Consider the following 27,419-nt stretch of genomic DNA (forward strand, 5'->3'; position numbering starts at 1 on the left):
TACTCTCCCCCAAACTTTTAAAGTATGCTGATACTTTTTCACGATGTCATGATGATTTGGATAATTCTCATCACATCATTAATAGTCACTTTAGCCCCTTTCACACTGGCCAAAAAACCCGTTGAAACCCGCTAACACCCGGCGTTTTCTGCAGTGTGAAAAACGTTTGATCGGCATTCAGCCCCGGGTCAAATGACTCTGCAAAAGACCCGGGTAATAACCGGCCTCACCTCCGATCGGCACTGATGTGAACATCACACCCGATCAGGCGGTCTCTGGCCCGCTGGTCAGTGTATGGATATGTGACCGTGTGTGGCCTGATTGATACGGTATGTTTCCAAGTTGTGCTTTGCGTCTAACCTGTTGTGTGATGCATTTGCAGGACTCAGGGTTTGCTCGTGAAACGCCTGGAGCAGGGGGGCAAAGCTGAGCAGGAGCGTCTCTTCCAGGAGAACGACTGCATAGTCAAGATAAACCAGGGAGACATCCGCAACCTGCGCTTCGAACAGTAAGCTCTACAGTTGGTCATCTGTTCCCTGCTACCGTAACTCCGCATTATGTCTTTGCCCTTTGCGAACTACTCACAGTTGACATTTTTCTTCTCACTGGACACCATTTCCTTTTTCCTTCACTATCTCCAACGCTTGTGCACAGACAGCATAATTCTGTCCACGGACTGATACAGTTCACACGAAAAGCCCTGTGTTGGACATTAAGTGCAGTGGCGGTAAACAGTGTTGCTGTTGATAAGTGCAGGCCAAACTGCAGAGGGACGTGACACCCACACAGCTGCACAATAAACCAGAAACATCACTGACTTGTTGGCCTTCCCCGAATGGGCCTCAGTGACCTGCAGTCCTTCATCACCACTCTGCCCTTGTGATCTTAAACCACCTACACTCTCCTCGCGATTCATTTCTATCGATTCATCACTCCCCTTCATTTCCTAAAGTGGAATGAAGATGTAATCCCCCCCCCCCCCCCCCCCCCCCCCAAATTTATCCAGAGCCAACCTCACACATTCCTGCACATCCGCTGGCACACGCATGCAGTGACGCTGAAATATAAAGTCATATCTACACCCCTGTGTGTGTGTGTGTGTGTACTCGTGTGTGTGTGTGTGTGTGTGTGTGCGCCAGCCTGAGAAATAGATTGCTTCTCCTCCAGGCAGGGCTCTGGAGGCAGTGCATGGAGGTGGGCTGCTTGGCTGTCTTGCTTATCGTCCACTCCTCCGCATGAAGAAATATCCTGGATCCCTGCTAATGAAGGCCCAGCCTACAGTCGCACTGGGCTGGACGTAGTCATCTAAAAGCACTGGGCTTAGAGCCACATCTTCAATGACTGACAGGAATCAAGTCTGGAACTGAGTCTGGAGTTAGAAACCACCGGCTTTCTTCCTGAACAACTCAATCACTGTCAGAATGTTTTGTTTTTATTATTATAAGCAAGGCACGTATAACATCATACAACCGACTTTTGCAAAGATAAGAAATGCTCTCCATCAGCCCGAAAACCCCAGACTACCAGAGTTATCTTACCACATTATGCTAATGTGTTCACCAGACTGTGTACAATGCCAGTAAGGTTTCCGGATTTTTTTGTTTTGTTTGTTTCAATATGATGCTATTGTCATTAGTAAACATTCCAATTTCCTTCCGAGCCTATTCCACTGAGAGAGAGGCTTTCAAACCAAATCCACAAGGGACTGATGTTTTGTAGCGCTCCGCTCTTACCCTCCTCTGCCAAACGCACGCTCCTCACCAGCATCCAGATGCACACGATGTTTGTAATTCTGCATGAAAATGAGGAGAAGGAGCTAAACTTTCCTCCCCCCTACCCCAACCTCACACAATCAGGGGACACCCCCCCCCGATTGTGTGCCGCACAGTGCAACAATTTTAAGTGATAGTCTAATCTCCTTGGATTGTTTTGCATGGGTAAATATTTTGAGGCGCTTAATCTAACTGAATGTAATGATGCATTGATGGGGTAATTTATTATTCAATCAGGCTCGCGTGGAGGCTGATTATCGCAGTGGCGGCGCGGTATATGTGCATGTGGGAACATTTGCGCACAAACACACATCCCCACTCAGTCACTGCCTCTCGTGTGAGTGATTTTCTTTTTTTTTTTTTTTTTGGTAAATTACCATAAGAATAAAGATTGGAGAATCCAAATCCCACTGAAGTGGCCCGATACGGTCGCAGCCTCTGCGACACCTCTTGAATGAAGCGCTGTCTATTGTAGAGAAAGCAACTTAGTGGCTATCATTTGGATAGAATCAGCATCGTATTACTGGTGCGGTAATGGGGGTCTGGAAGCAGGCGCTGGGGTTGTTGGATTCCAGACATCTACCACACCTCTTATGCTGCCGCATGGCTTGCTCATGGCAAGCCTATCTATATGCTAAGTGCGGCAGGCAAACCAGACTAAACACCCCTCGTGTATGGGAGAGATGTTGAGCTCTTGTCTTAGCTTATTCGGGGCCCTAAAACTCGCATTGAGACTCAGTGTGTGTGTTTTGGCCTTTTTCGCCTTTTTTCTCGTTCATGTGCGAAAGGAATGAAGCGTCCGTCTGCTTACTCTGGAACCACATTGTCTGGAGAGCTTCCCCGATGCATGATTCATCATCTCTGTTTTGCTTGTTGAGTCAACTCATGTTCGCTCGTCTCCAGCCACACAGACACAAACAAACACACATACTGCTTTACCCTAGAAAGACTCTGAACACAGTATGTTTCGAGGCATAATATAGAATGCACAGTATATCATATTTCATTACTGACTCTCCATTCACCATCCTTATCTCTTTCCTGTCTTGATGCTGGTAATTACTGATAATGGTTTTTTTCAATTCTCTGCTGCTATTCACTGAGTAGCCCGCAGTAGCCCTGCGATTAGCCACACTAACCTCAACTCCCCCTATCGCCTCTCAACATACAGTACATCATAGCCTTCCTTATCCCTCCACATCTGCCAAGCTATGATCGTACATTATTGTACTTGTATCTCTTATCATGTTAAAGCTAATGTATTTCTGTGTGACCTCCACACTCTCTCTCTCTCTCTCTCTCTCTCTCTCTCTCTCTCCGTATCACCGCCAGAGCCCAGAACATTTTCAGGCAGGCGATGCGTTCTCCGGCCATCCTCTTCCACGTGGTCCCCGCAGCCCTGAAGCGGCAGTACGAGCTGCTGTCCGCCCAGAGCGAACTCAGTCCGTCCAACAGAGTCTACTTTAGCCAAGCCACTCAGAAACCAGGCGACAGGGCGAGTCTCGTCGGGAGGCCAGCGTCCAGGCCTGGACCACAACCCGGTCTCAACCACCAGTAGGTTTGACCCTCTCTTCGTTGCCATATGTTTTTGGTCATTGGAAAGATGTGCAGACGGCCTGCACACAATGCTGAAAGCAAGTTCCACTTGGGTCAGAGTGAACCCCCATGTCCATAGTTGTCTGCAGTCACATCTATCCTGGAGCATGGAATGAAAATTGCCCTATTCGTTGGATGAATACAAGCAGCAGTTTCTAATGCAGGCCAATTCTGCTTTAATTACACCAGTCAACGACTTTGGCGTAATATCTTCACTGTGAAACCATCATAGTTTAAAAGCTACACAATAAAAGACGATTAAATAAGAGTTTTCTACCTGAGACCTCCGAGCCCACACCAACGATCATCTTGTTAAAAGCCCATTTTATATACCTGTGGTTACTATTAATTTCTGTAATGCCTTTGGCCAAATTCCAGGAATATAAACACGTGGTGTTTATCAATTAGGTCTGTGTCTGTAAGTTTACAGTCTTCATTTTCATTTTTTAGTCTCCACTGCTTGGAGATGATGATTTAATATAGAGACATCTTGGTTGAGAGTGATGTGCATTGAAATGCCGATCTACAACTATTACTGTAAATATGAAGATACAAAATAATCTGAAAATCCCAAATCTGCTTGCTGGTAATGTCAAAGGAACTGAACAACTGTTCCCTTTTCCACCGTATTTTGAATTGTCTGTTTTTATCTCTGTCTCGCTCCTGTAGCCACCAGGGCCCGCTGGCTGGAAGCACCCCAGAGCCGATCCGACGGTACACCACGCTACCCCACACGTTGGTCTCCAGGACCTCGTCGGCCCCCTCCCCCTCCCTGCAGCGCAGGATAAGCACCAACATCTCCAACAGCTCCTACCTGAAGAACAAAGGCCGCATATTCAACATCCAGCTGAAGAAAGGTACGAACCAGCAATAACAGCGATGCGTGGTTGTAAAGGTGAAAATATTTGAGCATTTTCATGGGAAAATCAAGCAATCAAGAATGTGGCTAAATGGGAAGTAGCAAGTGTAGTGAAATGGCAAGATTAGCAGTGGTGTTTTGTCTCTACTCCTACTCCCCTACTCCTCAGTGAGTTGAAGGACCATCTCATCATATTTATGCATTTATTTATTTTTTTCTAAAATAAACAATAGATTCAGGGAGAGTAAAGGAAACTGAAAATCTCTCCCAAAATATTCAGAAATATCTTTTTGCCTCTGGGTTTCGTTTAAGAGAGCGAGCCAAACGCACGTCTTGAAAGATTGTGATTTGCACGAGGCCGGATCACCATGGACGTATTGAGTAAATATTCAGTAATCGGCCCGCCTCCAGCCGAGGTTGGTTTGTTTGTGTACAGGCCTGTGATGCCGCGGTATTTGTATATCTTAGCCCGCCATTGTGGTGGATTTACTGCCAGGCCCAATCTCATTCTCATCACCTCACTATCTTTACACATATTGACAGGCAGTGGGTTGTGAAATGAACCAGAGCAGGGCTGACTCCTCTCTCTCCCTTTTCTTTTTTTTTCCGGTCCTTTTTTTTTCCCTGTCGGAGGCTGCAGATGTTTAGTCGGAAGCTGGCACCGAGGCCTGAGCAGTGAGCTTCTGGGAAAAGAGCGGCTAGTGAGGGTCGCAGCACGGGCAAAATGCAACATACCCATGGGGGAAGCAGTCACATGCCGCTCTAATATCTTTGGCAAAGTTCCCCGAGCTGCCCAGTGCAAGTTATATTTATTTGTTTATAATGTGATTAATTTCTCCCTTTTTTTGTTTGCACACCGGCCGCTCATTTTAATCAAGACCAAGCCAGGGAGCTGTTGGTGGAGCTCCGGCATGAGACCTGGGCCTGTAGTCAAGTTTGCCTTTCACTAGCCACATTGCTCATAATTCCTCAAAGTATGTTTTTGCCCGAGTGACAGAAATGGTTGCTGAGATCATTGGCTCATGATTTAAATGGGGCTTACTGGAATGAATGTGCCTCGCTTGTAAACTTCAAACCGTTCGTAAACTTGAAATGGAGATGAATTATTGTCCAAATGTTGTCGAATCGGAAATTCAACTGAGCGCTGAAATCGTAGCGCGTTCAAATGTGCCTCTGAAATTCATATTGACAGTTCCATTTGATTACCATCATACTTTAGCACTACTAATGTACTTTTGGACAGTTTTGTTGTTGACTCACTTTGTGATTGTTGTGATTCGGCCTAAGTGGCCCTGAGTTCCGAGTGGCGGGAGCAGCAGATCGTGCATGGCAAATTAACAAGAGTGCTTTAATCAAATACTGCAGTCGAAAAGGACATGTGATGCCCATTAAGTCATTCTAATGTGCCTCAGCCTCTCCTCATGTTTGCTGTTTAATTGGCTTATTGGAACCAGGATTCCAACTAATCCAGAAAGGGCCGTCTATTACCCAAAATAAAGACGTCAGTGGTTAATTACTGCAGCACTATTAGAGAGGCATTCTCCTAATTGCCTGATTGGAGACCGTTAACTACAGGATCATACAGTGGGCGGGCGTTTGAGTCCTTTATTATTAGTTTGTGTGCAGGCCGGGGAAGGAGGGGTCACTGTTGAAAAGGGAACAAAGATCTTGATGTAGAAGAAGTGAACGTGGCTCCCTAATATGCTGCTTGTCTGGAAAGTTGGGAGCTGCACAACATAGGAACAGTGGGGTGTGTGATGGTCTTGGGAGTAATGACCAATAAACATTATTTAGAAATCTTTTACAAATTCAATCAACATCATTTTAACAGTCTTAAAGCAGCTGAAAATCACGGCAGCCTGTGTGACCTTGTAATAAAAGTTATTCGCTCAAAAAGACACATTTAACATTCAACGCTCGCAACGGCAGCTATTTCTGTCTGCAGAGTTATCGTGCCGCATTGATGGAGAGATCATAGCGCGTCGTCAACCTGAGCAGCCCAACTTTCTGCCTTCATAAGCAACCTCTTCATCACCTCTTCTGCAAGTTTGTTTGTGTGCAGAAAGAAGGGGAAAGTTGCCATCCGCACTACTCCCTCTTTCTCGTTCGTCAACACCATCACTGTCAGCGAGACGGCAGACTGCTAGAGAGACGCACTGGGAAAAGTAGGTCATCATGAACCATCAGAGGTGCTGACAGCTCTGCGAAATGAGCAGCTACTTTGACATGAATACTAATCACTGTTGTTACCATCAGAAAAAGCCTCAACCGAAACCACGCGTCTTTCCCACTTCTCTGCTCAAAACTCCAGCAGCGAGGTCATGCGTGGTGGAATTCATCTCTGAACACTGATCTCCATGACCTTCTAATAACATTAAGTAGCAGCAGGGATATTGAATTCTGAAACATTCTGTCAAAGAATAACAGACAGACAAAATTGATATGGTTTACCTCTTCCCTGGCTGACATTCGAAACAATTTCTTGCTTTTATTTGACAACATCGGGGTATGGTCAGCAGAAAAGGTCAGCCCTGAGATCCTCTTATTTATCCTTTATTGTATTTGCTCACTTCCTCCAGACCAGCAATCCCTATTCATTTGATGAACCTTAAAGGTCAGCCTCAAAACCGAAGGCAAATGGCTTCGCACAGCTGATGCTTGAAGTGTTTTCTCCGATTCAGTCGTTGAATTTAGCCTTACCATTCACTGCACTTTAAAAAGGCCTGTGTCTCTTGCTCAAGGATACATCAATAAGAAACAAATGCAATTTAAACGTAAAGATCACCGCTGTCTATATTATGCAAACGTCAAACTATTTGTATATAGCGAAAGATCTTCTTGAGCCAGACACGATTTGAACACAGCCTGTACCAAAGAGTCTGAAGGGCTTTTGGTTAAATCATCCAGCACATGGTACATGGATGATTTAGAAAACAGTATTTGCGCTCTTTTTATTTAAAGAGGCTGTTGAACAGCATTTTGATGCATTCTGCAATCCATACTCATTCATTTCTCCCTGTTTATTCTGGTTGATAGCTGCTCTTTAATCTGACCATGAAGTACAGGAGTGGCTTTACAGTCCACATGCACATATCACAAACACTCAATTTTGGTTCATAGCGTTGACTCTATATTTAGAGTTTGGGACGTGTCATCGTTTGTACTTCCCAAAAAACCTGAGTAAGACACACCCGGATGGCAAACCGATGAAAAATGTGTGGATGGACAAAAGTATGTTGGAGGCACAGAGAAGGATGGAAAAGCCATAATTTAATCCCTGTGCAGTGGCTGCTCATGTTACAGTGACATGAAAAGTATCTTTCCTGAAAAGGATTTAAAACTCAGGTCAGTTTCTTAGAGTCACAGTGGAAGCAGTATGATGGTTTAGCATATTTTATAAGGATCCACTATGACTTTAATTACCAATAATGATGATGACTTCTCCAAAATATTTTTCTTGTTCTCCCAGGTCCAGAGGGTCTGGGCTTCAGCATCACATCCAGAGATGTCCCCATTGGTGGCAGTGCTCCCATTTATGTCAAAAACATCCTTCCGCGAGGGGCTGCCATCCAAGATGGCCGACTGAAAGCTGGAGATCGGCTGCTGGAGGTGAGGCTGCACTTTGTTTAACCTTTAACCATCACACAGTGCTGAGCGAGTGCGCTCTTTGAGATTGTATGTTATTTCAGAGACTAATTAGTCTTTTGATGATGATGTGGCTTCATTCCAAAATTTAATCTTACAGGGCTTTGTTGAAGTAAGTCAAATGCTCTGTGTTCCCTATGGCTATAGCACAGCTTTGAATTGCAGAGGAAAATTGGTTAGATGGAGCAATATTTTGATTATACTTCAATCAGACTGACATGAAAACCAGCTAGTGCTCACTTAAGGGGAGAATAACCCATGTTAAAATTCAAGCTCCAACTGGCTCTGACAGTAATCTGCATAAAGGTTATGTGGAGGCCATAGATTCTCCCCATAAAGTCTGAGAGCTCTTTGATTTAAGTTTTGACTGTGTGTGTGTGTGTGTGTGTGCACAGGTTAATGGAGTGGACCTTAATGGAAAGACCCAGGAAGAGGTGGTGGCCCTGCTACGAGCCACACCCATGGGTGGGCCTGTGAACCTGTTGGTGACCCGCCAGGAGGACTCCCAGCTGCCCCGAGAAGTGGTCAGTTATTCTGCAACTATTGTGTTTCGTGTACTGAGATACAACTACAGCTATGGGCATTATCACGCAAACACACACACACACACACACACACACACACACACACACACACACACACAAACACACACTCATGTACATAGAAAGAAAAGACTTATAGTCAAATGCACATTCACTAACAAGAGCAAGGGATGTGATACTATGACACACAGTCACAATATGAAGTCGCACACGCAAGCACGCAGACACACACACACACACAGTTTTAGCTTTGTTCATATCCGCGCACCCCCTTGCACTCATGCACACGGACACTGACACGGACACATTCCACATACACACACTCCCACTCAGACACACAGCCTACATACAGGGTGACTTTGGCTGTCGCGCAACAGATGGTGAGGCGACTGCCCTCGTCCAGCCCGGGCTCAGCGGCTCTGACAGCAGGCTCGGACGTCACTGCACCTTGGCAGACCAGAGGCCCCTGATGCCAACCTCACTCCTACCCATAAAACTCAGCCTGGCACCTGCACTGTTAACCCCGCTGTAGGAGCTGTTCGGTCTTTAGAGTAATGGCCCACCGAGACACATTCTGCTCTGCTAATGTGCTTGGGGAGGGGGGGTTAGAAACCCTCTAGACTTAGCTGTAGTGAAATTGGTAATTTTCTGTAATTTTCATATTCTAAAAGTGTCAAATGGGCACAGATATAATTACCGCACGTATTAAAGAAGTGTCCCCGAAATTCTTAGCTTTGAATTCAGGAACCTTGCACAGACTGCTATCTTGCTGTGACGCCACTGGCTTCTTCTGGCATAAGGTGTGACCTTCAGGTACCTCAAAATGATCTTGAACCAGTACAGCCAACGCTCAGATGCTAACTGAAGAGGTCCAGTCGACTGACTCATGCTCCACAGCAGCTGAATGTTGCTTTGAGGAGTTAAAAAGAAAAGAAAAAGAAATGCACAGCTCCCCCTGGCCTGTCGACTCATGAGTGGTTACACTCTTTTAGCTATTCAGGCATGACGCCATTAGAAAAAAGTTCATCATGGAAATACTGTCTAATGATCTCTCTCTGCGTTTTTGTTTCCCCCCCCCCCCTCTTGACCAACTTCTGCATGCTGTGAGAGAGAGTTTGTTAATATTTAATCGCTTTCCATGGAATATTAGCATTTTGCCCTCCCTTGATTTTCCTTTTTACTCTTTTTTTTTTTTACCTCACATTTCATAGCAGTGCTTTCACAAATCTCAATAATCCCTCCAAGTATGTTCATAAAAATCAGATAAGGGAAGAGGGAGGGGGGGGCAAGACTGCCGTTGACAGTTATTGCAAATAAAGCATGGTGGAAAAGCATACTTGGTAATTGCCTCCTCAGTCACACACTCCTTGAGTGTGTGGTGTGTGCGTTTGAATGCCACACACTCCAGACTCACATCAACACACACGTATGGACGACTGCTTATGTGCAGTCATTCATCTAATTCTCTCAATGATAATGTGATGATGACGTTTTAAAAATGCAGCCGATGCAGTGATATGCCAGAGAACTGCTGGCGTCTGTCAAAGAAGAATTGTGTATCTCTCTAACACACACACACAGACACACACACACACACACACACTCAATGGCAGGAGATCCAGTTGTAAAGATGAAAATAGAAGGGAGACGTTTTTTTCTGTGTGTGTCTAGTTGACATTTGCCTGCTGATGTTTAATGTCAGCGCTGGAAATTTCCCTTTGTTTAGATGTTTTATTGTGTGCCAGGCGTGGAGCACGAACCCCCAGAGGAATTAATTTACCCTCCCAGCGTGTTTTCGCTGCATCTTTAATTACCACGGTCGGGATGTATTTTGACATGCTTTCAGTAGCGATAGCGGCGGCTCTCAATACCTTTCAATAAACATGTACTCACAGAGAAGAGAAAAGGTTAAATGGCAATAGAGCGGAGTGGGGCGTTGTCTCCGTCTTTGTCTGTGTGGTGAACTGCTCCCTCTCTATTCCAAGGATATCAATACACACTTTGAGACGAATGTTGTATCAGAGAAGTAGAACTGGCGTAACCTTTACCAAACTTTGGACTTTTTAATACCTCCTTCTTCTCTCTTATTCTCACACTTTTCACGATAATATTCTATAATAATCTTTGGACGGAATTGTGTTGTCTGTTTCGCTATGTATGTTGGATTTCTGTAGGATGAACCCTGCGACCTTCGGGTTACAAGACACGTTCATTGATAGAGGTGAGACGAGACGAGAAGAGTAGGGACAGAATTTTCTCCAAGAGCATCACATGAAACCTGAAGACGCAGCAGGAGACTCTGATCAATGCCTCTGTGAACAAAGTCACTTGTCAAGTGAAGTGCTGTTCCTTCACTTGACAGCTATGGGATGTTGGATCAGTGATTGCGATGCAGGATTACAACAGACTAAAGAAGAAGTCAGAAGAACTGCTCAGTTTAATTCAGAGAAACGTGTGTCTTCAGAGGGCAGATATGAGTAAGTAGAAAGTCATAGTGGAAAAACCCGGGATATACATGAAGATATGTAGTGACTTAGTGCTTCATGGTTTTAAGATAACAGGTTTATGCATAAGCTCTGGGTCACGCCGTTGAGGGGATTCACTGGAGTAGCTTAATCTGGCACAAGTCACCTCTCCTCTTCTTTGAGATTAATCTATGGTCCCTGATCTAAGAGGTAAAGACTAATGCATGGGCTCAAAAAGACAGGTACATTTTGTCAGCAATAATTGCAGAGATGATGTGAATATGGATGGTTTGGAATTTTGTCGGAGGTCCCACTTAAATCAAAAGGCGTTTAACTCTGCTGAAATTCTCCCTTGTGACACAAACCACCATTCTCTTCCCTCTCCCTCCACTTTCTACATTACCTCAGATGCCTTACAACTCCACACACACACACACACACACATATATCACTGAAATTCTTCCCAAGAAACCACGCAAAGCATGTAGTGCACACTTCCCACGCATAGCCCGTGGATATTATTTATTGTAGACATTTATCTCCCTGCGTGCAGCGCTGTTTGTGCTTACAGCTGCGAGCAAATCTGTGCCGTCAGTCCAGCTTTGTGGAGATTGAGTTCCTAGCTCCCCCTTTTCTTTTTTACTGGAATAACCAAGTCAAACGTCATGATTCACTGTGCAACAAGCCATGGCACCAGTCCAAAAAATGTTGTCCATCCACACGCTGCCGTCAGTGGTGGAGCTCCACATTAATTTAGAGCAGACACAGCAAAGCAGAGGCAGACAAATATAACCAGTTTGTTATTACACAAACAACGGTCAGGAGAAATAAAGTGCCACGTCCCCGCTCATGAAAAATCAGTTTGATTCATTCCAAAATCCTTACAGTATAAGTGAACTAGCCTGCAGGTATTGCTTTGACACACTGTGTGTGTATTCTCAGTCCTGTTTTAAACATATTTTACATAAGAGCAGGAATACCAAACCCCCCCCAAGTGAAACATGACACACGATATGGGTTTAATTAGTCACATATGCTCAAGTGCCATAATAAAGTTGTCAGTGCTCACCCTTACATTCATTCTGTGACCCAACATAAATAGTATTTTTCCCATCCAATAGGACTATGGGCCGTTAGGGTTGACGAAATGGACTCGTGAAGCCTCTGTTTTAACACTGCAGAGTACATAAAAGCAATCAAACAGTGCATTAAAACCCCCTCTTTATGATCATATCACACTTGTCACTGATCCATTAGTAGCTATATCTGCCAAGCAATGAGAATCTTAATTGCGCAATTAATTCCGACCTCTGATTGATGTGACAGACGAATTCATTGCTTGTACGAATGCTGAGGACATATGCGTGACAGTATTGCTGACAATTATAGCAGACTAATGGCCTGTTTCATAAGTGCCAACCCCGGTGGCCTGGTTTCAAAATCCTCCCTGCCATGTTTCTGCTAGTGGAATGTAATTGAGGCATTTAGAACTGTACCCCATTTGAAGATTTGTTTTAGTTGCAATAATGCTATTTATATAAGGCCTTGAAATAGTTATATACAGTAGAAATAAAAGCACTTGGTTCCCTGAAGTGGTTCAATCCAAACAAGCTCTCCATTGTATTTCTCTTCCAAGTAAGGGCAATCATTGTCAGTGTTGCGTTGCCTTGCACAATTATCCTCAGCAGATGATATCTTGGTTCCTTTTTCGTAATCATTCCGCTGACAGTGTTACACAGCTGTTTTTTGTTGTGCCGCCCACAGTACAGTGAGGTTACAATTCGCGATTTGCCCATATTAAAGTCAAGAACAGACTTAGGAAGCCGTATTGATTTTTGTGCTGCTGAGATCCATTTACCGAGTCGGTAGAGGGAGAAATGAATTGATACAAGGCGAACAAAACACGGTCCGCTGTCTTTGGACAGCAACTAAATGATACACAGATTTGTTGAGTCAGAGCCAAGTTCACCGGATTCTTTCATTTACTCCTCAGCATAGAATTTAACTTTGCCATCAACAGTTTAGTTTAAACTTAAAGTGGAAAATGGAAAAACAGAATCCAAACTGAAATACTATCTAGAGTGCCTGACAATGGATGCATCGTTGATTTTCCCGGCGTATTCTCACATGGGCTCGATCCCATTTCCAGTCGGCTGGCTCACAGGAAAAGTTCCAGATAATGTCCGGAGCAAAAAATGTTACGGACATTTGCGTTCTACCACACAGCTCCTCTGGAGAAGTTCAGTCTGGACTCCAGTGCATGTCTGAAAGCAGCGCATGTTTTCTCAGTAAGTTCTCTATTCACCAAGTCACGTCGCTGCTCAGTTTTACTATGGTTCATCTAGGATCAAAGATTAAACTCTTTGCTTTGATTATATGGAACAATGTAAGGCATGAGATAAGATGACTTACATCGTCTTGTGCCCCCTCCCACACAGAGCAGTACAGCGCTGTAACAGCACTGATAACACTTTGGGAGAATAGAATTGAAGTGGCGATAAACAGTGCGATCCTAAGCTATGTGGTATCTACGGGCATGCCAAAGAATTACATCTTTGGTGTTAATATAATTAGATGCCTCTGAGAGTAATGCTCTTTAGCCTCACCGTAAAGATGATGTAATGCATTGTAACTTTTTGCTAATAAAGCTCCACAGACAGAATCTTTCTGGTCTGTCTCTGAAGGAGTTTATTTATGTAACAGCAGTGACTGAGCCATATATTTTACCTTCGTAAACCTTGGCAAACAACTTGAGGAGATGAGTCATTTCATACGTGTGGGGCTGATCATTTAAGGTGTTTCAACTCTTTTCCAGCATTCGCACTTCTTCAATAATGAATTCCCAGTTGTACCCGATGATATAACTTAAAAACAAACCAGCTGCTATAATGTAATTGGATGTAATCAGAAAATTGCTCTCCTGTTGCAAATGTCAAGAACTGGCCGACCCCGACTTCGTAAATTTGTCCTGAAAATACTGTTGGAACTCAGGTGAAGTCAAATTACAGGAATTACTCTGCAGGCCTTTGGAAGGAGTTGTGTAGGGTTGGGGTTTGGCAACCTGCAATCAGCGAGAGCATCTGTGACTGTGCGGAGCTCTTCAGAACAGTTTGGCAGCAGCAGATGCGTCTTGGAGGTCACTTTCTCTTCCACTCTGTGTCTACAAATAAGTCTGAAATGAGAGGACGTGGTGATCCGGTGGGTAAGGGCTCCATTGTGTTACCATGGCACATACAATATCTTCCACATCTCATGAAAAGCTTCATAAAATTCATACCTTGCTTTATGCTGGCTTCCATTGCCTTACTCGGCCTTCTCTGCCATGCTGATGAGTTCCTCCTACATTATAAATCATGGCTCTGGGGTTTTTCTGACCAAAGCGCAAAGTTCAGAAACAACGCTCCGTCAAAATTAAAGCTAATGCTCCGGAGTGTGCCTGAAGACAATGCCCAGTGCTGGTTGACGATTTCCAAGCGTGTCGTCTCAACACCACCTGTTTTCGTCGAGCACTGCTCGTTCAGCTGCTCCCATAATTATGCTTGTTGTCACCGCAAAGAATGCGAGGGTGCACCGCAGCGCTGTGCTATGCCAATAAACAAGGCAGCTAAAGGCCACTCATGGGGACACACTTACTCTCCCAAGGGGGATTCGGCATCTGATTCCAGAACACATAATGGGATGGTGTGTGCATGTGCGGCTGGTCATACCAAAGCGCTTCTCATCCACCATTAGCTTGAAAATGAGAGGCGTCTGCTTCCTGATGTGCGTCAATACTTTGGACGAACTGAAAAGACCAGTTGCCAAGTACACTCACAAAGTCACCTTATTTTTTTTATTTGTCTCTCTTTGATTCGATGTGTTTCCTAAATCGCCTACAGAGGCTTCTGGTGTCAGGTCAACCCTCCACACAGTGTCATCCACTCGGTGTCCTCACCGATAACCAGTAGCCGTGACGCATTAGCAGTGATGCAGACGTATCTGGCCTCAGATGCCCTCATGGAAACCGAAATTGCTCAGCTAATGAGCCAAATGAGCTTTCTCATTAGAATGTCTGCAATGGACGACAGTTCAAGTTTGTCATTGCCGAGTCCCAATCTGCTGGATTACCCCGCTGAAGAACTTGAATTGTTAGTTCACAAACACTTTAAAAAACCTGGCACCGCTCGCTGTGACCTTCAGCCCGGCGAAACCTGAGTTTGCCTCTCAACCCCGTCGCTGTGCCTAAAAAAAAAGAGAGAGCCCGGATTGCGTTGAGGCTTAGCGGTGTTTAATATTCTGTCCCTTTGTCAGAAAATGTTGTGAGAAGAAACACCGCCAAAAGAAATTTGTGTTACAATACTTATCATGCGTACACCCCTTTTGCAATTACATCCATGGCTGATTTCTTTTAGCCTTTTTAAATTCATTTCCAATGACCTTTAATGTGCCAAATTGGGCCAAGTGTGGAAAGAAGTTTCCAGCAGTGTTAATTGTTTTAGGCAGTGATGTGCAGAGAACTCAGAGTTATGTGTGAATAGAACTAATTGTGATTCATTTGCGCTCTCTCTCTCTCTCTCTCTCTCTCGTATCTCACTCAGGCTTTCTCGGTCGCTGCGTTTCTCCGACACACACTTGAACACGTCCAACACACCTTCCTTGTTAGTGTGCGACAAGTTAAGCGAGGTAGAAACAAAACAAAAGGGCCGATTAAGCAGGCGGGACACTTTCGTTGGAGGGACAAGCAGTGTTCCCCTCTGCCCTCTTCTGTTCACCTGCCTGCGTCTCTGCTCAAAAACGCTGCCTCCATCACCGTCCCCTGCCCACACAATGGGCTGTAATGAACGGGAGCCGACCCATCGCACTGTTAATTAATAAAGGACCTAATCGAATAATGGACTGTGACTGCATGGCTGAGTCAGAGAGAGCAGAAAAAAGGGCGACGACATGGGCTTCTTGCAGGCACTCCACTCAAAAGTGGTGGTAATGAATTTGACCTCAAGGATCAGTACCCGCCCACAGCACTGCACCGGTTCATTCACCAGGAGTTTTACGTTATTTTCATTCGCAATCCTTTGGATTTTGTTGTTTAACGTAAAATCTAAATCATATGACACAATGTGAACCACACACTCTCCCAGCCCCTGGATCATTTTGAACTGTTATAATGAATCGGCACGGATGAATCTAAAGTTTGTTGTTGTAAATCAACCTTTGCAAACCTGATGGATAAAGCTGCTCTAGAAATATATTGAAGAAAATATATCTTATTTTTTTGATTGACTCATTGGTGATGTTGCACAATGACACTGTGACAGATCCTGCTTTTGGGAGCAATCTGTGTACAGACACAAAGCAGAAAACTGCATTTAAAATGTAGAATTCGCGATTAGAAAAAAAAACATCTTAAACACAAAATGTTATCGTGAAGAATTGTTATCAGTTCATATATTTATTTTTTTATTTTTGCCCACAACTTGTTTCCTGCAACTTTTTCAAGTTTATTTATTTATCATTTCACAGTTTATCTATTGTCAGTACTTGTTGTACTCTCTGTCCCAGGTGCAGACATGAGACTGAGCTTGGCGCTACAGAGGGAGTTGAATCCAGCTCTGCCTGAGCTTGGATCGCTGCAACAAGGCCTGTCAAGCAGCCTGACAAACTCATTCTCAGCTCGCAGCGCTTGCTCCTGTCTGATGGAAATGTTACACTGCTCTCTCATTCTCTGCCCCGGCCCGCTATTCCCGGAACACAGCTCTGAGTGGGCGGTTATTCTGTCATCATTTTGGAAGCGAGGGAGCGGGCGCAGACACAAACGCACACACACGGGCTTAGACGGGCTTCATCCAAAGTATCTTTATTCATTTTTTTATCCAATGTGTGCTATCCTCCACTGCAGGGCTAAAAGCATCTCCAGTGACTACTGCTCACTATTTTTTGTTGAATTTTTATTTTGATAAAACATCTTGATTAAAGATTAAAAAAAACTGATCTTGCCGATGACGCATACGGTTATTCATCCACAAGTGTTCTTTTCTCTTTCTCTGCATTGGAACCCCAGCTGATCACAACCCGTGAGTTGGAGTTTGTCAGATGTGAGCTGTCTTGTCTCTGCAAGTTCCGCACAGGAAGAGGAAGTTCGACATTAGCGATGCATTATATTTACCCATTCACTGGATTGAAATCGTTCTTCAACAGTTGTGTCTTTCTGTCCCCCATCTGCTTCATTCGGTCGCCTGAGGAAATGCAAAGGGTCATTTCTTGACAAGAGCCGGTGATTTCGTCGATACGGCTGGCACAGTTGTTGAGACGCAGGGCGATTGCATGAATTCCAGCAGTCTGAATTCACTGCCCGCCTATTCAGGGCCGAAACCCCGCCACAGACAGGTGTACGACCATTTTGAAAGAGGGAGAAGCAAAAACAGAGAGAACGAAAGAAAAGGGGGCAGATAAGAGGGCCGTCCGGAGAATAGGGGGCTCAGTCAGAAGGTGTTGAAAAGAGCCTCCACCTGAATGCATCACTGCATCCTAATAACTCCTCATCCTCCGAAAAGAAAAGAAAAAAAACACCTTTTTCTCCACCTGTCCCTTCTCTCCTCGGCTTCACTCTTTATCCGAGCAGCTGTGAAGGGCACACACCTGGCTGCCATCCATCTGTGTGTGTGTGTGTGTGTGTGTGTGTGTGTGTGTGCGCGCGCGCGTGTGTGTGTAAGCGCGCACCCGTGTGTATTGATTTGGGTCTATTTAGAGGGCTCTTGCGGTGGGTTCCTGGGGTTGATTGCTCTCACCACCAGTGTTGTTCATGTGGATTCGGCTGCCATGGCAATATCCACACGTGTACAGTAAACCAATGTGGAGCAGTGCTCCTAGGCTTCCTGTGGAGCAGGCTTGTGACTAGACAGTCGTCAACGCGTATGTGCTGAAGGCAAAGTGACTGGGATATTATCTTGCTCTTCAACAACAACTGCTGCTGATGTGCCCTTGGACTAGGCACATAACTCCCAAGAACTGCAGTGGTTCTCGGTGTAGCCACTAGCACCGGCTGGTATGGTTGAGAGTGTCTTATTTCCATGCGCCAGACAGTTTGGACACAACAAAAGTGTGAAAGCTTCTGATTTCAGCATATTTACTTAGTTCCGTAAATGTCCCTGCTGTTGTCGACATGTCTGACTCAGACCTTCTGCTGCTGCGTTCTTCATGTGACACTTTCAAACTCTGGAAAATTTGCGGACCCCTATTTTCTGGACATTTTCAGTTCATGTCTGAAATCAGCCCTATAGTATCTTGGCTACATCTGCAATATCTTTGGTAAGCGCTAAAGCTATTATTGGGAATTATTTTAAGCTCATTAAATCATTACCAGGTTTTCCCATTGTCAACAAAAGACAAATTGCGAGTTCCCCCATGCCTCTGGTGTCTTCCCCACACCATTAAGGTTTCTCTCACACCTCTTTTCCCAAGTGAGATGTTCATGGCTACATGTTACAAATGCTCTTTGTTAGACACCAGTGGTTGTCTGATGGACCATTTTCCAGCTGAATTGATCTTGTCGCCTATTAGAAACTCTCTCTCTCACACCTCTCTCTGGAATAAGTACTTTTTTGTGCACTGTGCATGAGGATCTGCAGCACAGACCCTGCAACAAAAGGCTACTATGGTACTGTTTCACACCAGATTACACAGGGAGAGAAAGTCACATTCTTTAGGTGTCACAAATAGGGCTGTTGTTCAAAGGAAGCCACCGCCGTTTGGGTATCACTTTGCTATTTGGCGTTTCCAAAGTTCTCCTCGGTTCCCACTGTAAATACACCAAGCTCATGACGGTGGAAAGGAATTAGCTTCGCTCGGCTAGATGGTATGACCAATTGATGATGGCAGCCCTGAGATACAGTATGTGACATGCTTGCCATCCATTTTCTTTCTTCTCCTGCTCCCCTCATCTTAGCCCTCTTTATCTTGTCTCCTGCTCGCTTTCCATTTTCTTGTCATTTTCCATCTCTGATTTCCTTTTCTCCAACTTTTGTTGAAACTATTCTCTGTTATCTTTTTATTTTGTCTCTTTATTTTTCTGTCTTTTCACCAAAGTTAACGTAAGATACTTCTCACAGGCATTTGAATGCAACAGTGACACTGTTGCGGCGCTCAACAGCAGTTTGTCAGCTTTAAAGCTGACATCACAGTCTTTAAAAAAACTCAGTGCCCGTTTCTTTAGCACAGCACATCAGCAGTGCCACAGCATCACAAATATCCACTTGGTTGTATTCTTTTTGAAGACCAACTGGTTTAGAATACAACAGATCTCAAAGAGACACTTCTGTCTTTCTTCACTACCCTCAGCAGCAAGAGGAAGATGAAATGGTGTTAACCCCGGATGGTTCCAGGGAGTTCATGACCTTTGAGATCCCCCTGAGCGACTCGGGCTCTGCAGGCCTGGGTGTCAGCGTCAAGGGGAATCGGTCCAAGGAGAACCATGCCGACCTGGGCATCTTTGTGAAATCCATTATAAACGGAGGGGCTGCAAGCAAGGCAAGTAACTACTCCCACCTACTTATCCTCTGAACATGCATTCATGTATTTCATTGATTTTATTCATTGTTTTCATTGTGACCCGGACCTACAGGTAAAGATGGACCACTGTGGTGTAGAGTTGCTCTCCCACTGAAATACTGTATCAAACTCAGCCACTTTGTGATTTTCGAGTGGTCACAATTGATTCAAAAAATATATATTGTATTTAAATCACGTGTTAAATGAACTGCAAGTGTCACACTGTATCCTTCAGGGTCTGAATCCATAAGAATAACAGCATTACTAATTAATAGGGAAACAAGGTTTTAATATCGCCCCTGTATCTGTGGAAACAAGATATGTGTGATCCCAGGAGCCGCTGTTTGTGTTTACATATTAGATGAGCAAGATCTAACTTTCCCCTCACTGTGTTCTTCTGCAGGATGGGCGTCTACATGTCAATGACCAACTCATCGCGGTGAATGGCGAGTCGCTGCTCGCGAAGACCAACCAGGAGGCCATGGAAACGCTGCGGAAATCCATGTCTGTGGAAGGCAACAAGCGAGGGATGATCCAGCTCATCGTGGCTCGCCACCTGGCCACAAACAATGAGGTAGCCACACAGACAGGGATTAGTCACAAGGATTCAGATTTTGTTGGTCTGCACTTGTTTAAACTACAATTCAAAGATGGATTGTGCAGTCAGTATACATTTTTCATAAACACTCAACAAAACACACATGCTCGCTTAAATTCAAATCCTGTCCGTGAATAAGTGGAAGACATATTGAATGAAGAAGAGGGATGGCTACATTTCAGCGGCACTGAATGATAAATGAGACTGTCTTTCTTCTACCTTGCCACTATCTGTCCCCCATAGGTTTTTTTCGGAGCTTTGAGATAGCTAGAGGAGGACCTTTATGAAACGACCACGGCACCATGCAAATCTTCAAACAGTCCCATTTCCTGTGCGAGATAGGTGATACGTCTCATATTTCCCACGGTGGGCCTTGATATGATATCTCAGAAGCACTTCACTGAGTTGTGATTGACAGGCCTGGGAAATAACACTGTCAGATAGCCAGATAGAGGAATATGTATTGCGTTTAGGTGAATATTTGTCATGAGGCAACAGTGGAGCATATTAAAAGCGAGGGGATTTCAGCTCCGTGAAATGTCCATTGTGAAAAAAGAGGTAATAACTCTTAAGTTAAAAAACAAGATGAATGTGAACTGCAGAGTACAGTGTGACTGTATTTCCGGACTGCGGAGTCATGTGTAAGTACCTCGACACACTCGCGCACGTTCACTCACCCTGCAGCCAGAGGTTGTAGATCAGGTTTGATTAGTGTTGCTGTGACTCTAATTGGAGCTTGTGTCCTGTGGCTGTGTGTCAGTTTGGAGGAGCACCGCTGAGCCCCCGTCCTCCCACTCTGCCCTTCACCCTCCCCGCGAACCCTCATCCTCCCAGCGCTGTCTCGCTCTCCTCCGCCACATCGTGCACCTGGTGCCCCGTGAGCTTGTTGTTCTTCTTGTTTTTGATGTTAATTTTCACCTCCTTTCCACTCAACTTGAGCGCCGCCCCCCACCTACTGGGCTGCTCTATGCTGCTAAAAGTCATTTTTTATTTTCCCAGTGATACAAAATTCTAGTCCAAACAAGCTGATGTAAAGTGCTACTTGGGTCGAAATCCCTCCACTTGTCTGCTAAAATAAAGTAATGCAGTGCAATAACTAAGAAAGTAGGTGTAGCAGCAGGAAATATGTTTGGGAAACAGAAATGTTCCTCATAACAGCTTTAAAATGCCCTAACTCAAAAATTTCTCCCCAGCCCTGTGTCTTCTGTTAACTTCGATCGTCACTCAGTCGAGCCCTCCCTTTAAGCTCTATCGTTTTAATTTCATGGGGATGAATCCTCGTTTCCGAAGCCGTCTGTTTCAGGCTGCTTTCAGACAGACAACGGCGCTGCGTGAAAAAAAATAAAATGCTGCCCCCCATTATCCACTTGAAAAAGACCACTGTGTTTTCACAGCAATGGTGGAGAGACAAAAGGATACTGTGAAAAAATGTGGGGAAACAAAAACACAAAAGATTAACACTGTTGAACTTTTGCTCTAACATCACCCTCGGTACTGTACCACAATTTTGTTCTACTGTTTACCTCAAGATCATCTCGATGGAAGATGAAATAATAGCTCCTGTGCTGTATTGCTCCAGTATTATAATCCGCTGTGCAGTGTTGTGGTATTTTGTAATCCTCCAAACGCATGAATCTTTTACTCCCATCAGACTTCCTGGATTGTGTTTTGTTGTCTCAGTGGTACTTAAAGAAACTCGCCCCACCAACGCAGAAGCATGGCTGTTTTCAGTCTACAAGCACTTCTGGGTTGTTTTTTTCAGTCTGCCTTCATCCCTTCGCCACCGTCTTCTCCCTCGTCCCCCCGCCTCCAGACTAGGGGGGCGGGGTACATGTCCCTCCTGGGGAAGTTCAGCCCCAAGGTTCAGAGAGTTCTATCACTTCGGTCCAGTCACCGTCCTGTCCTCATTAATCCCTCACCAGCAGGCAGACAGGTAGGCAGACTGACAGCGAGCAGACAGTTGGGGTCACAGACATGCATCTGGAGAAACACTAAAAATACGATTCGTTTTTTTTACACTCTCACTCTGTAGGTAGACGGATGGAGGGTGACATTTTTACATTCAAGTTTATTACAATTTTGATCCATTTTGGGGAGACAATTTGGAGAGGAATTTTGACAGGTTTGTACGTAACTTTACATTCATTTCAACATCAGTTGCCATGAAGCAGCATATTGATGATGTTGCAGAGAAAGATTGAGGGTGTGTGAAACCAAAGGGTAAGGGAGATGTAACAGTGCATTTTAGATATCATCCATGAAAGTCCCATTACAGGCAATCATGCATTTGTCAAGATGCAGTGTTTTTAAGGAAGCGTCGTGGTTTTTCAAAAGGTTCCACAAAGTGGGAATTTGAATATACTCGGAGAAGAGAAAAGATATGATAGTAAATGAAGAATTTAAGGTCAGTTGCAAATGCTCAAATAAGGAAAGCAGGAGTTAAATGTCGACGCGGGCTCCCGGCAGCTACATCCACCCCCCTCTTCTCCCCTGCGCTGCTGTGTTGACCAGGCAGCAGGCAGATTTGTGGGGAGCCAGCGTCAGTTTGCCACTGTCACCCAGCCGAATGGGAGTGAGCACTGGAGGCCACCATTGAAATGAATCAGATCCATCACTGTCTGCAGGGGAGAGGAGCCGAGCAGTACAGCCTAATGCATCAGCGACGAGGACTTGGTTGGGTGCAGCATATCCAGGCCACTTCGCTCCATGAAAATTGCATTGATTTCATCATCGCTTGGTCCTGTGGGCTAAAGTGTGATCATCTTTGTTAGAGCACAGCAGTGAAGTGTTTCTCTGTAGCTTAAGCTTGTTTGTTGGTGGATATGGAGCTGACATTTGTTTTTCGTCTGTTTAACTGAAAATGTTAAACGCTAAAAAAAGGAACCTGAAATACATGGATACAAAGTCATTACTTAACACGCGCACGCAGGCATGCTCACTGCCCAAGGTCTCTCAGAGGCCCATTTGCTTTCAGCAGAACTCGTGGCGATAGCCATCCAGACAGATCATCTCAGTGGCAAAGACAAGTGTTTCAATCGTCTGGTTCACACTGCTGATGGCCCCTGATTAAGCCCACGCCTGAGGTGGAGTACTTGGTCGACTTTTTGCTGCCCTTGGTTAAAATGAGGAATTTTGCCGACCTTGAGATAAAGAAAAAACCTACTTCACCTTTCAAGCCTTCAAGATTCAAGCCAAACAAAGCAGCATGTCTCATTTTCATTGGGGATGGGGTTTTTTGTTTTTTTTAACTCAAAGCCAGAAGGCTCAGGGAGGCTGTTTCAAAAACGGACAAGTGTGGACACTTACTGGCCTTATTCAAGTTTTAAAGCACTCATCATATTTTGCAGAGGAAGGCCCTCGCTCAAATGGTCGACCGGGGATAATAGTAGTGAGTCCAGGATGCAGCAGGTCAAATGGAGCAGCTTTCAAAGTCAGAAGAGCTGATGAAGCCTGTTAGATTAATAGCAAAAGTTAGAAACCATTCTCCATTGACAATACCTAATATTTCAGTTGATAATTAACCCAACGGAAGACAAAAGTAGGTTGAAAAGTAGAGTTCATAACATGTTAATATGTTCAGTACACACACACACACACACACACACACACCAGAAACAATCAATTACCCCCTCTGCTCCAACCCCCCCCCATCTGAAAAACTACCATTCTGCCCCAGATAGTCAGGCGATATGATTGGTCACTGCCAATTCATTTGAAGTATGGTAATTGCATTGCTGCTTCAGAGACTGTATAATTTCCTCATCTGTATCTGAGTTCTGCTAATATCTCGGCACATGTGTTTAAGCAATTAAATTCATGAAAAGTAATTTCAGTTCCATTATTGATTAATTATTATTTGGCACACACTTCCTGAATGTTCTCCGTCTGTCATTTCGTTTTGAGAGACGCGCGTGATCCGCACAAGTCACAAACCTTTGTTCTCTGGTTTTCAGGGTTGGATTTATTTCCATCTTCACTTTTGATAGTTTTCAAAATGTCCATCCATTTGGAAAATTGTCCATTATATGGTTAAAGCAAAGAACTAGGCTTATTGTGAGACATCATCAATACAAAGGTGATTATTGGAAAACTTTAAAGGAGCTAAAAGGGTGGGAATTAAAGGTGATATTGTTACAATAAAAAAAAGAAGAAAGTCTGAGCTCATAAAACATCCATCCTCCTCTCAACTTTCCCTCATATGCTGTTTATACACTTTTGATCAGTGGTGAATGTTTGTGTTTGTCTCTGCCGCAGCAGCTTATGACATTCCTGTAGGATTCAGTATTAATCGCACAAGCATCTAAAAGCAGACAGGCTGATGATAAGCATGTTTGGTTCGGGTTTCATCTCTGATTTGGAATTCATCACACGACGTACGCACACGCCTCTCTGTGCATTTTGATGTTATTTATGGCGAGATCTTCTGCAGACACCGACGATTTTTTTTTTGTCCTTCCTGACAGTGGCAAAGCAACTTGCCAGTGAAGCACTGCATTGATCTGAGCAACAAAAACATACTTACAAGGGAAAAACCTATCTCGTCCTCCCTGTCTGCGTTTTGCCGGCGAACTACTTTGCTTCATCTGCACATCTAGTTAAATTTCGCAGGGTACTATTTTTATACGCTGGTGCGAGGGCCCAGAGTTCTCATGATAATTCATGAGATGGAGCTTCTGCCTAAGGATGTTCTTTGCTTCACCAGTGATCCTCCCCATTTGTTTGATTCCATTTATTGAAATAAAGATATATCTAGCTTCGGCTTAATTTTTTTTTTTTGCTTGTCTCAGCGGACCTCTCTGTCAAGAACACCTCGAGACGTAACTGTGAAGCTTTTATGTAAAGGTTTCCCCCTCTTCTGACCGCTTGAAAGAGTTTTCCAGTCCAGCAGCCCCAACTATGTAAATACAATGTGGGAGAGGAAACCACGGCAAAGTGGTCCAGCGCATTTAGTCACCTTGTTTCTGGTTTCCTGTTCCCTCACTCCTCAAGCCTCTGCATCGGAGCACATTTGCAGGAATGTCCTCTGGTGTTTTGCTGCTCCTCGACAAATGCACCACTAGTACTTCCATCATTTACTGCACTGCTGAGGTTTTGATATACATGACAGCTAATTAACGTCAATGCTTTAAGTTGAAGTAAGGTGACAGGCTCATAACAGCATGATGCATGAGGATGACAAAGCAGCGTGAAGAGTGAGGTGGGGAGGGATAACCCCCGTTTTTGGGCTGACATAATGACATGAGTTAATATGAACACAGAACAGCAAGTGGAAAACAAAAGAATGCAATTTAAATATAACAAGGTTTTCACAAAGAAGGAGCAAAACAATTTTTTCCAAAAAAAACCCCATTGTTTTATCTGTGGCCATTTGCTTGGTAATGATGACCAACTACAGATCATAAATTACCTTGCTCCTGTTTTACGGCTACACCATTACGGAACACGATCAGGTAATGGGCGAGCTGCAACGCTGTTTTATTATTGATGAGGAGCAGCGGGAGTTACAGGACCATGATCAAAGCAGCAGAGACTTTATCTCATGCTTTCACCCCAGCATTGTTCCAGCAGAGATGCTTGCAGTCATAGTAGCTTAGTAAATTCTGTGGAGAGAGTAGATATAACAGCTTACCCTGTATCTTAAAGAGCACCCAGACAGTCTCCCCAGCATGCCAATGGCCCGTGTTTGTAATTCATTCCAATACCGTTGCTGTTCGTCACTCAGAGAATGTTTATGCAAAGAGACAAGGGGGAAGGAAGTGGCTGGCCCTAACAAAAGACGCTCCCTCGGATGAGAGAAGGGCTGATCGATAAAGCCTTGAGAGAGCTATCAATCAGAGTCCCGGCCTAGTAAATTATGGTTTTATTAGTATTGAGCTGACCACGACTGCGAGAGAGACCTTAAAGCACTGAGATGCTGGCCCAGAACAGGGGCAAAAGGCAAGGGATGGAAATCTGTGTTGACCACACCCCGTCAACCTAATACGGAGCAAAGCCCTGTTAGATCACCACATGTAAAAACTGCGATTCCGCCTGTTGTCGAAAAAAATGGGGAGTGATTCATGAAAAAAAAAGAGGACAGAGCCGGGTAATAGAGAAGTGAACTCTGGGAAATGCAGTCTTGTCACAAAGCGGTGACTAAATTGTGGAAAGTAGATCGCAGAGCAAGAGAAATGCAATTCCAGTGCTGCCGGCCCCTCATTCCCAGCCGACTCTCCGAGGACTAACTCATTTAGGAGCGGCAGGGGAAACTCAATGGGACCAATTGAGAGAATAATATATTGAATCTGGTGCTTGAGTGGGCTGCTTCGTCATAGTGGAGGACTGCTGAGGTGAAGTGTGTGCTTTAGTGTCTGCAGACACAAGTATTGGATGTGAACACGCGCACACACACAGACACACACCACTGCATAGTAAATGCTAATTGCTATTAGCATTAGTTCTATTCAAGTTGGTCGACTCTCAACAGGTCACGATCAGAAATATGCATCACTATTGAAGAGATGAAAATAAGATGGAAGATTATTTGGCTGACACCAAGTAGTATGAGAGACGGGTGATATGTCACAACCGTTGACAGGAAACGTGACCATTTAGCAGACACAGTTCTGCAATTTTTTTTTATTCAAAGAAGAAGAATCAAGAGAAAACAATGGCTACCAAGTTGGTGGGGCACTCCGGATCAAAAGATGGTTTGCCTCTTCGCAGGGCTTCTAGCGTGGCTGTAGATTCTCAGTCTTGTTTCCTCGTGGTCTGTTGTAGTGGTTAGTTGGTAACAGTGGTGGGACATTGAAATGCGATGAGAAGTTACTCTCACGTTTCCCGCTGTTGTGCTGATTTCCTCTCTGTGTGATTTCCTGATGTTTTGGTGAAATTGAAGTTTTCGCTGAGAACTCAAAAAAAAAAAAACCCACCTGCTGGTGCACCTGGCAGGGAAGCCCCAGCATTAGATGAGGCTCTAGGTGGATGTGAGAAGCTAATGAAAGTGGGGAATCTAGCCAGCAGAGAGGTGAGTTGTGCCTGTGGCAGGATGCAGGAGCTTAAGGATTGTAATTACAGCATTATAGTGGAGGTTGACTGGATTAGGGACCAGAGCAACAGGCTGAGACCAGGATAGAAGGCCAGGAAATGGCCATGGACTTCATATTATTAGCCTTAGTTGACAGCTTAAGACCAACCCTGTCAACGCTCAGCTTCTTCTCCCTCACTGACTACTCAAGGTCAGGGAGATGCTGATGTAAAAAAAACAACATTTGTGCACGAGTCTGCACTTACCACAAGTGCATATATACGCACGCGCACACACATGCATATAGATGCAGTTATGCACGCACACATCCTCACTCTATATTCACACGTACTGTAAAAGCATTACCTTGAACACAGAGACACACATGCATGCGCCGCCAGTGAGCGACGGCT

General features: G+C 44.5%; 1 protein-coding gene across 6 annotated transcripts in view; it reads left to right on the plus strand.

Annotated features, from left to right (window-relative positions):
- The window catches only part of LOC118291287 (partitioning defective 3 homolog), a 289,475-nt gene that overhangs the window by 136,339 nt on the left and 125,717 nt on the right, over positions 1 to 27,419 (plus strand). For 4 of the 6 annotated variants that reach the window (XM_035619432.2, XM_035619430.2, XM_035619428.2 and 1 more), the window contains exons 8-14: positions 383 to 508; positions 3,105 to 3,326; positions 4,038 to 4,225; positions 7,697 to 7,836; positions 8,268 to 8,396; positions 19,193 to 19,381; positions 19,806 to 19,976. In XM_035619432.2, coding sequence (XP_035475325.2) covers positions 383 to 508; positions 3,105 to 3,326; positions 4,038 to 4,225; positions 7,697 to 7,836; positions 8,268 to 8,396; positions 19,193 to 19,381; positions 19,806 to 19,976 — 1,165 coding nt within the window. The remainder of the gene's footprint in view (positions 1 to 382; positions 509 to 3,104; positions 3,327 to 4,037; positions 4,226 to 7,696; positions 7,837 to 8,267; positions 8,397 to 19,192; positions 19,382 to 19,805; positions 19,977 to 27,419) is intronic. The other 2 variants (XM_035619429.2, XM_035619434.2) reach the window with 1 other exon arrangement.

Source organism: Scophthalmus maximus, chromosome 21 (assembly GCF_022379125.1).
Source record: "Scophthalmus maximus strain ysfricsl-2021 chromosome 21, ASM2237912v1, whole genome shotgun sequence".
Lineage (NCBI taxonomy): Eukaryota > Metazoa > Chordata > Actinopteri > Pleuronectiformes > Scophthalmidae > Scophthalmus > Scophthalmus maximus.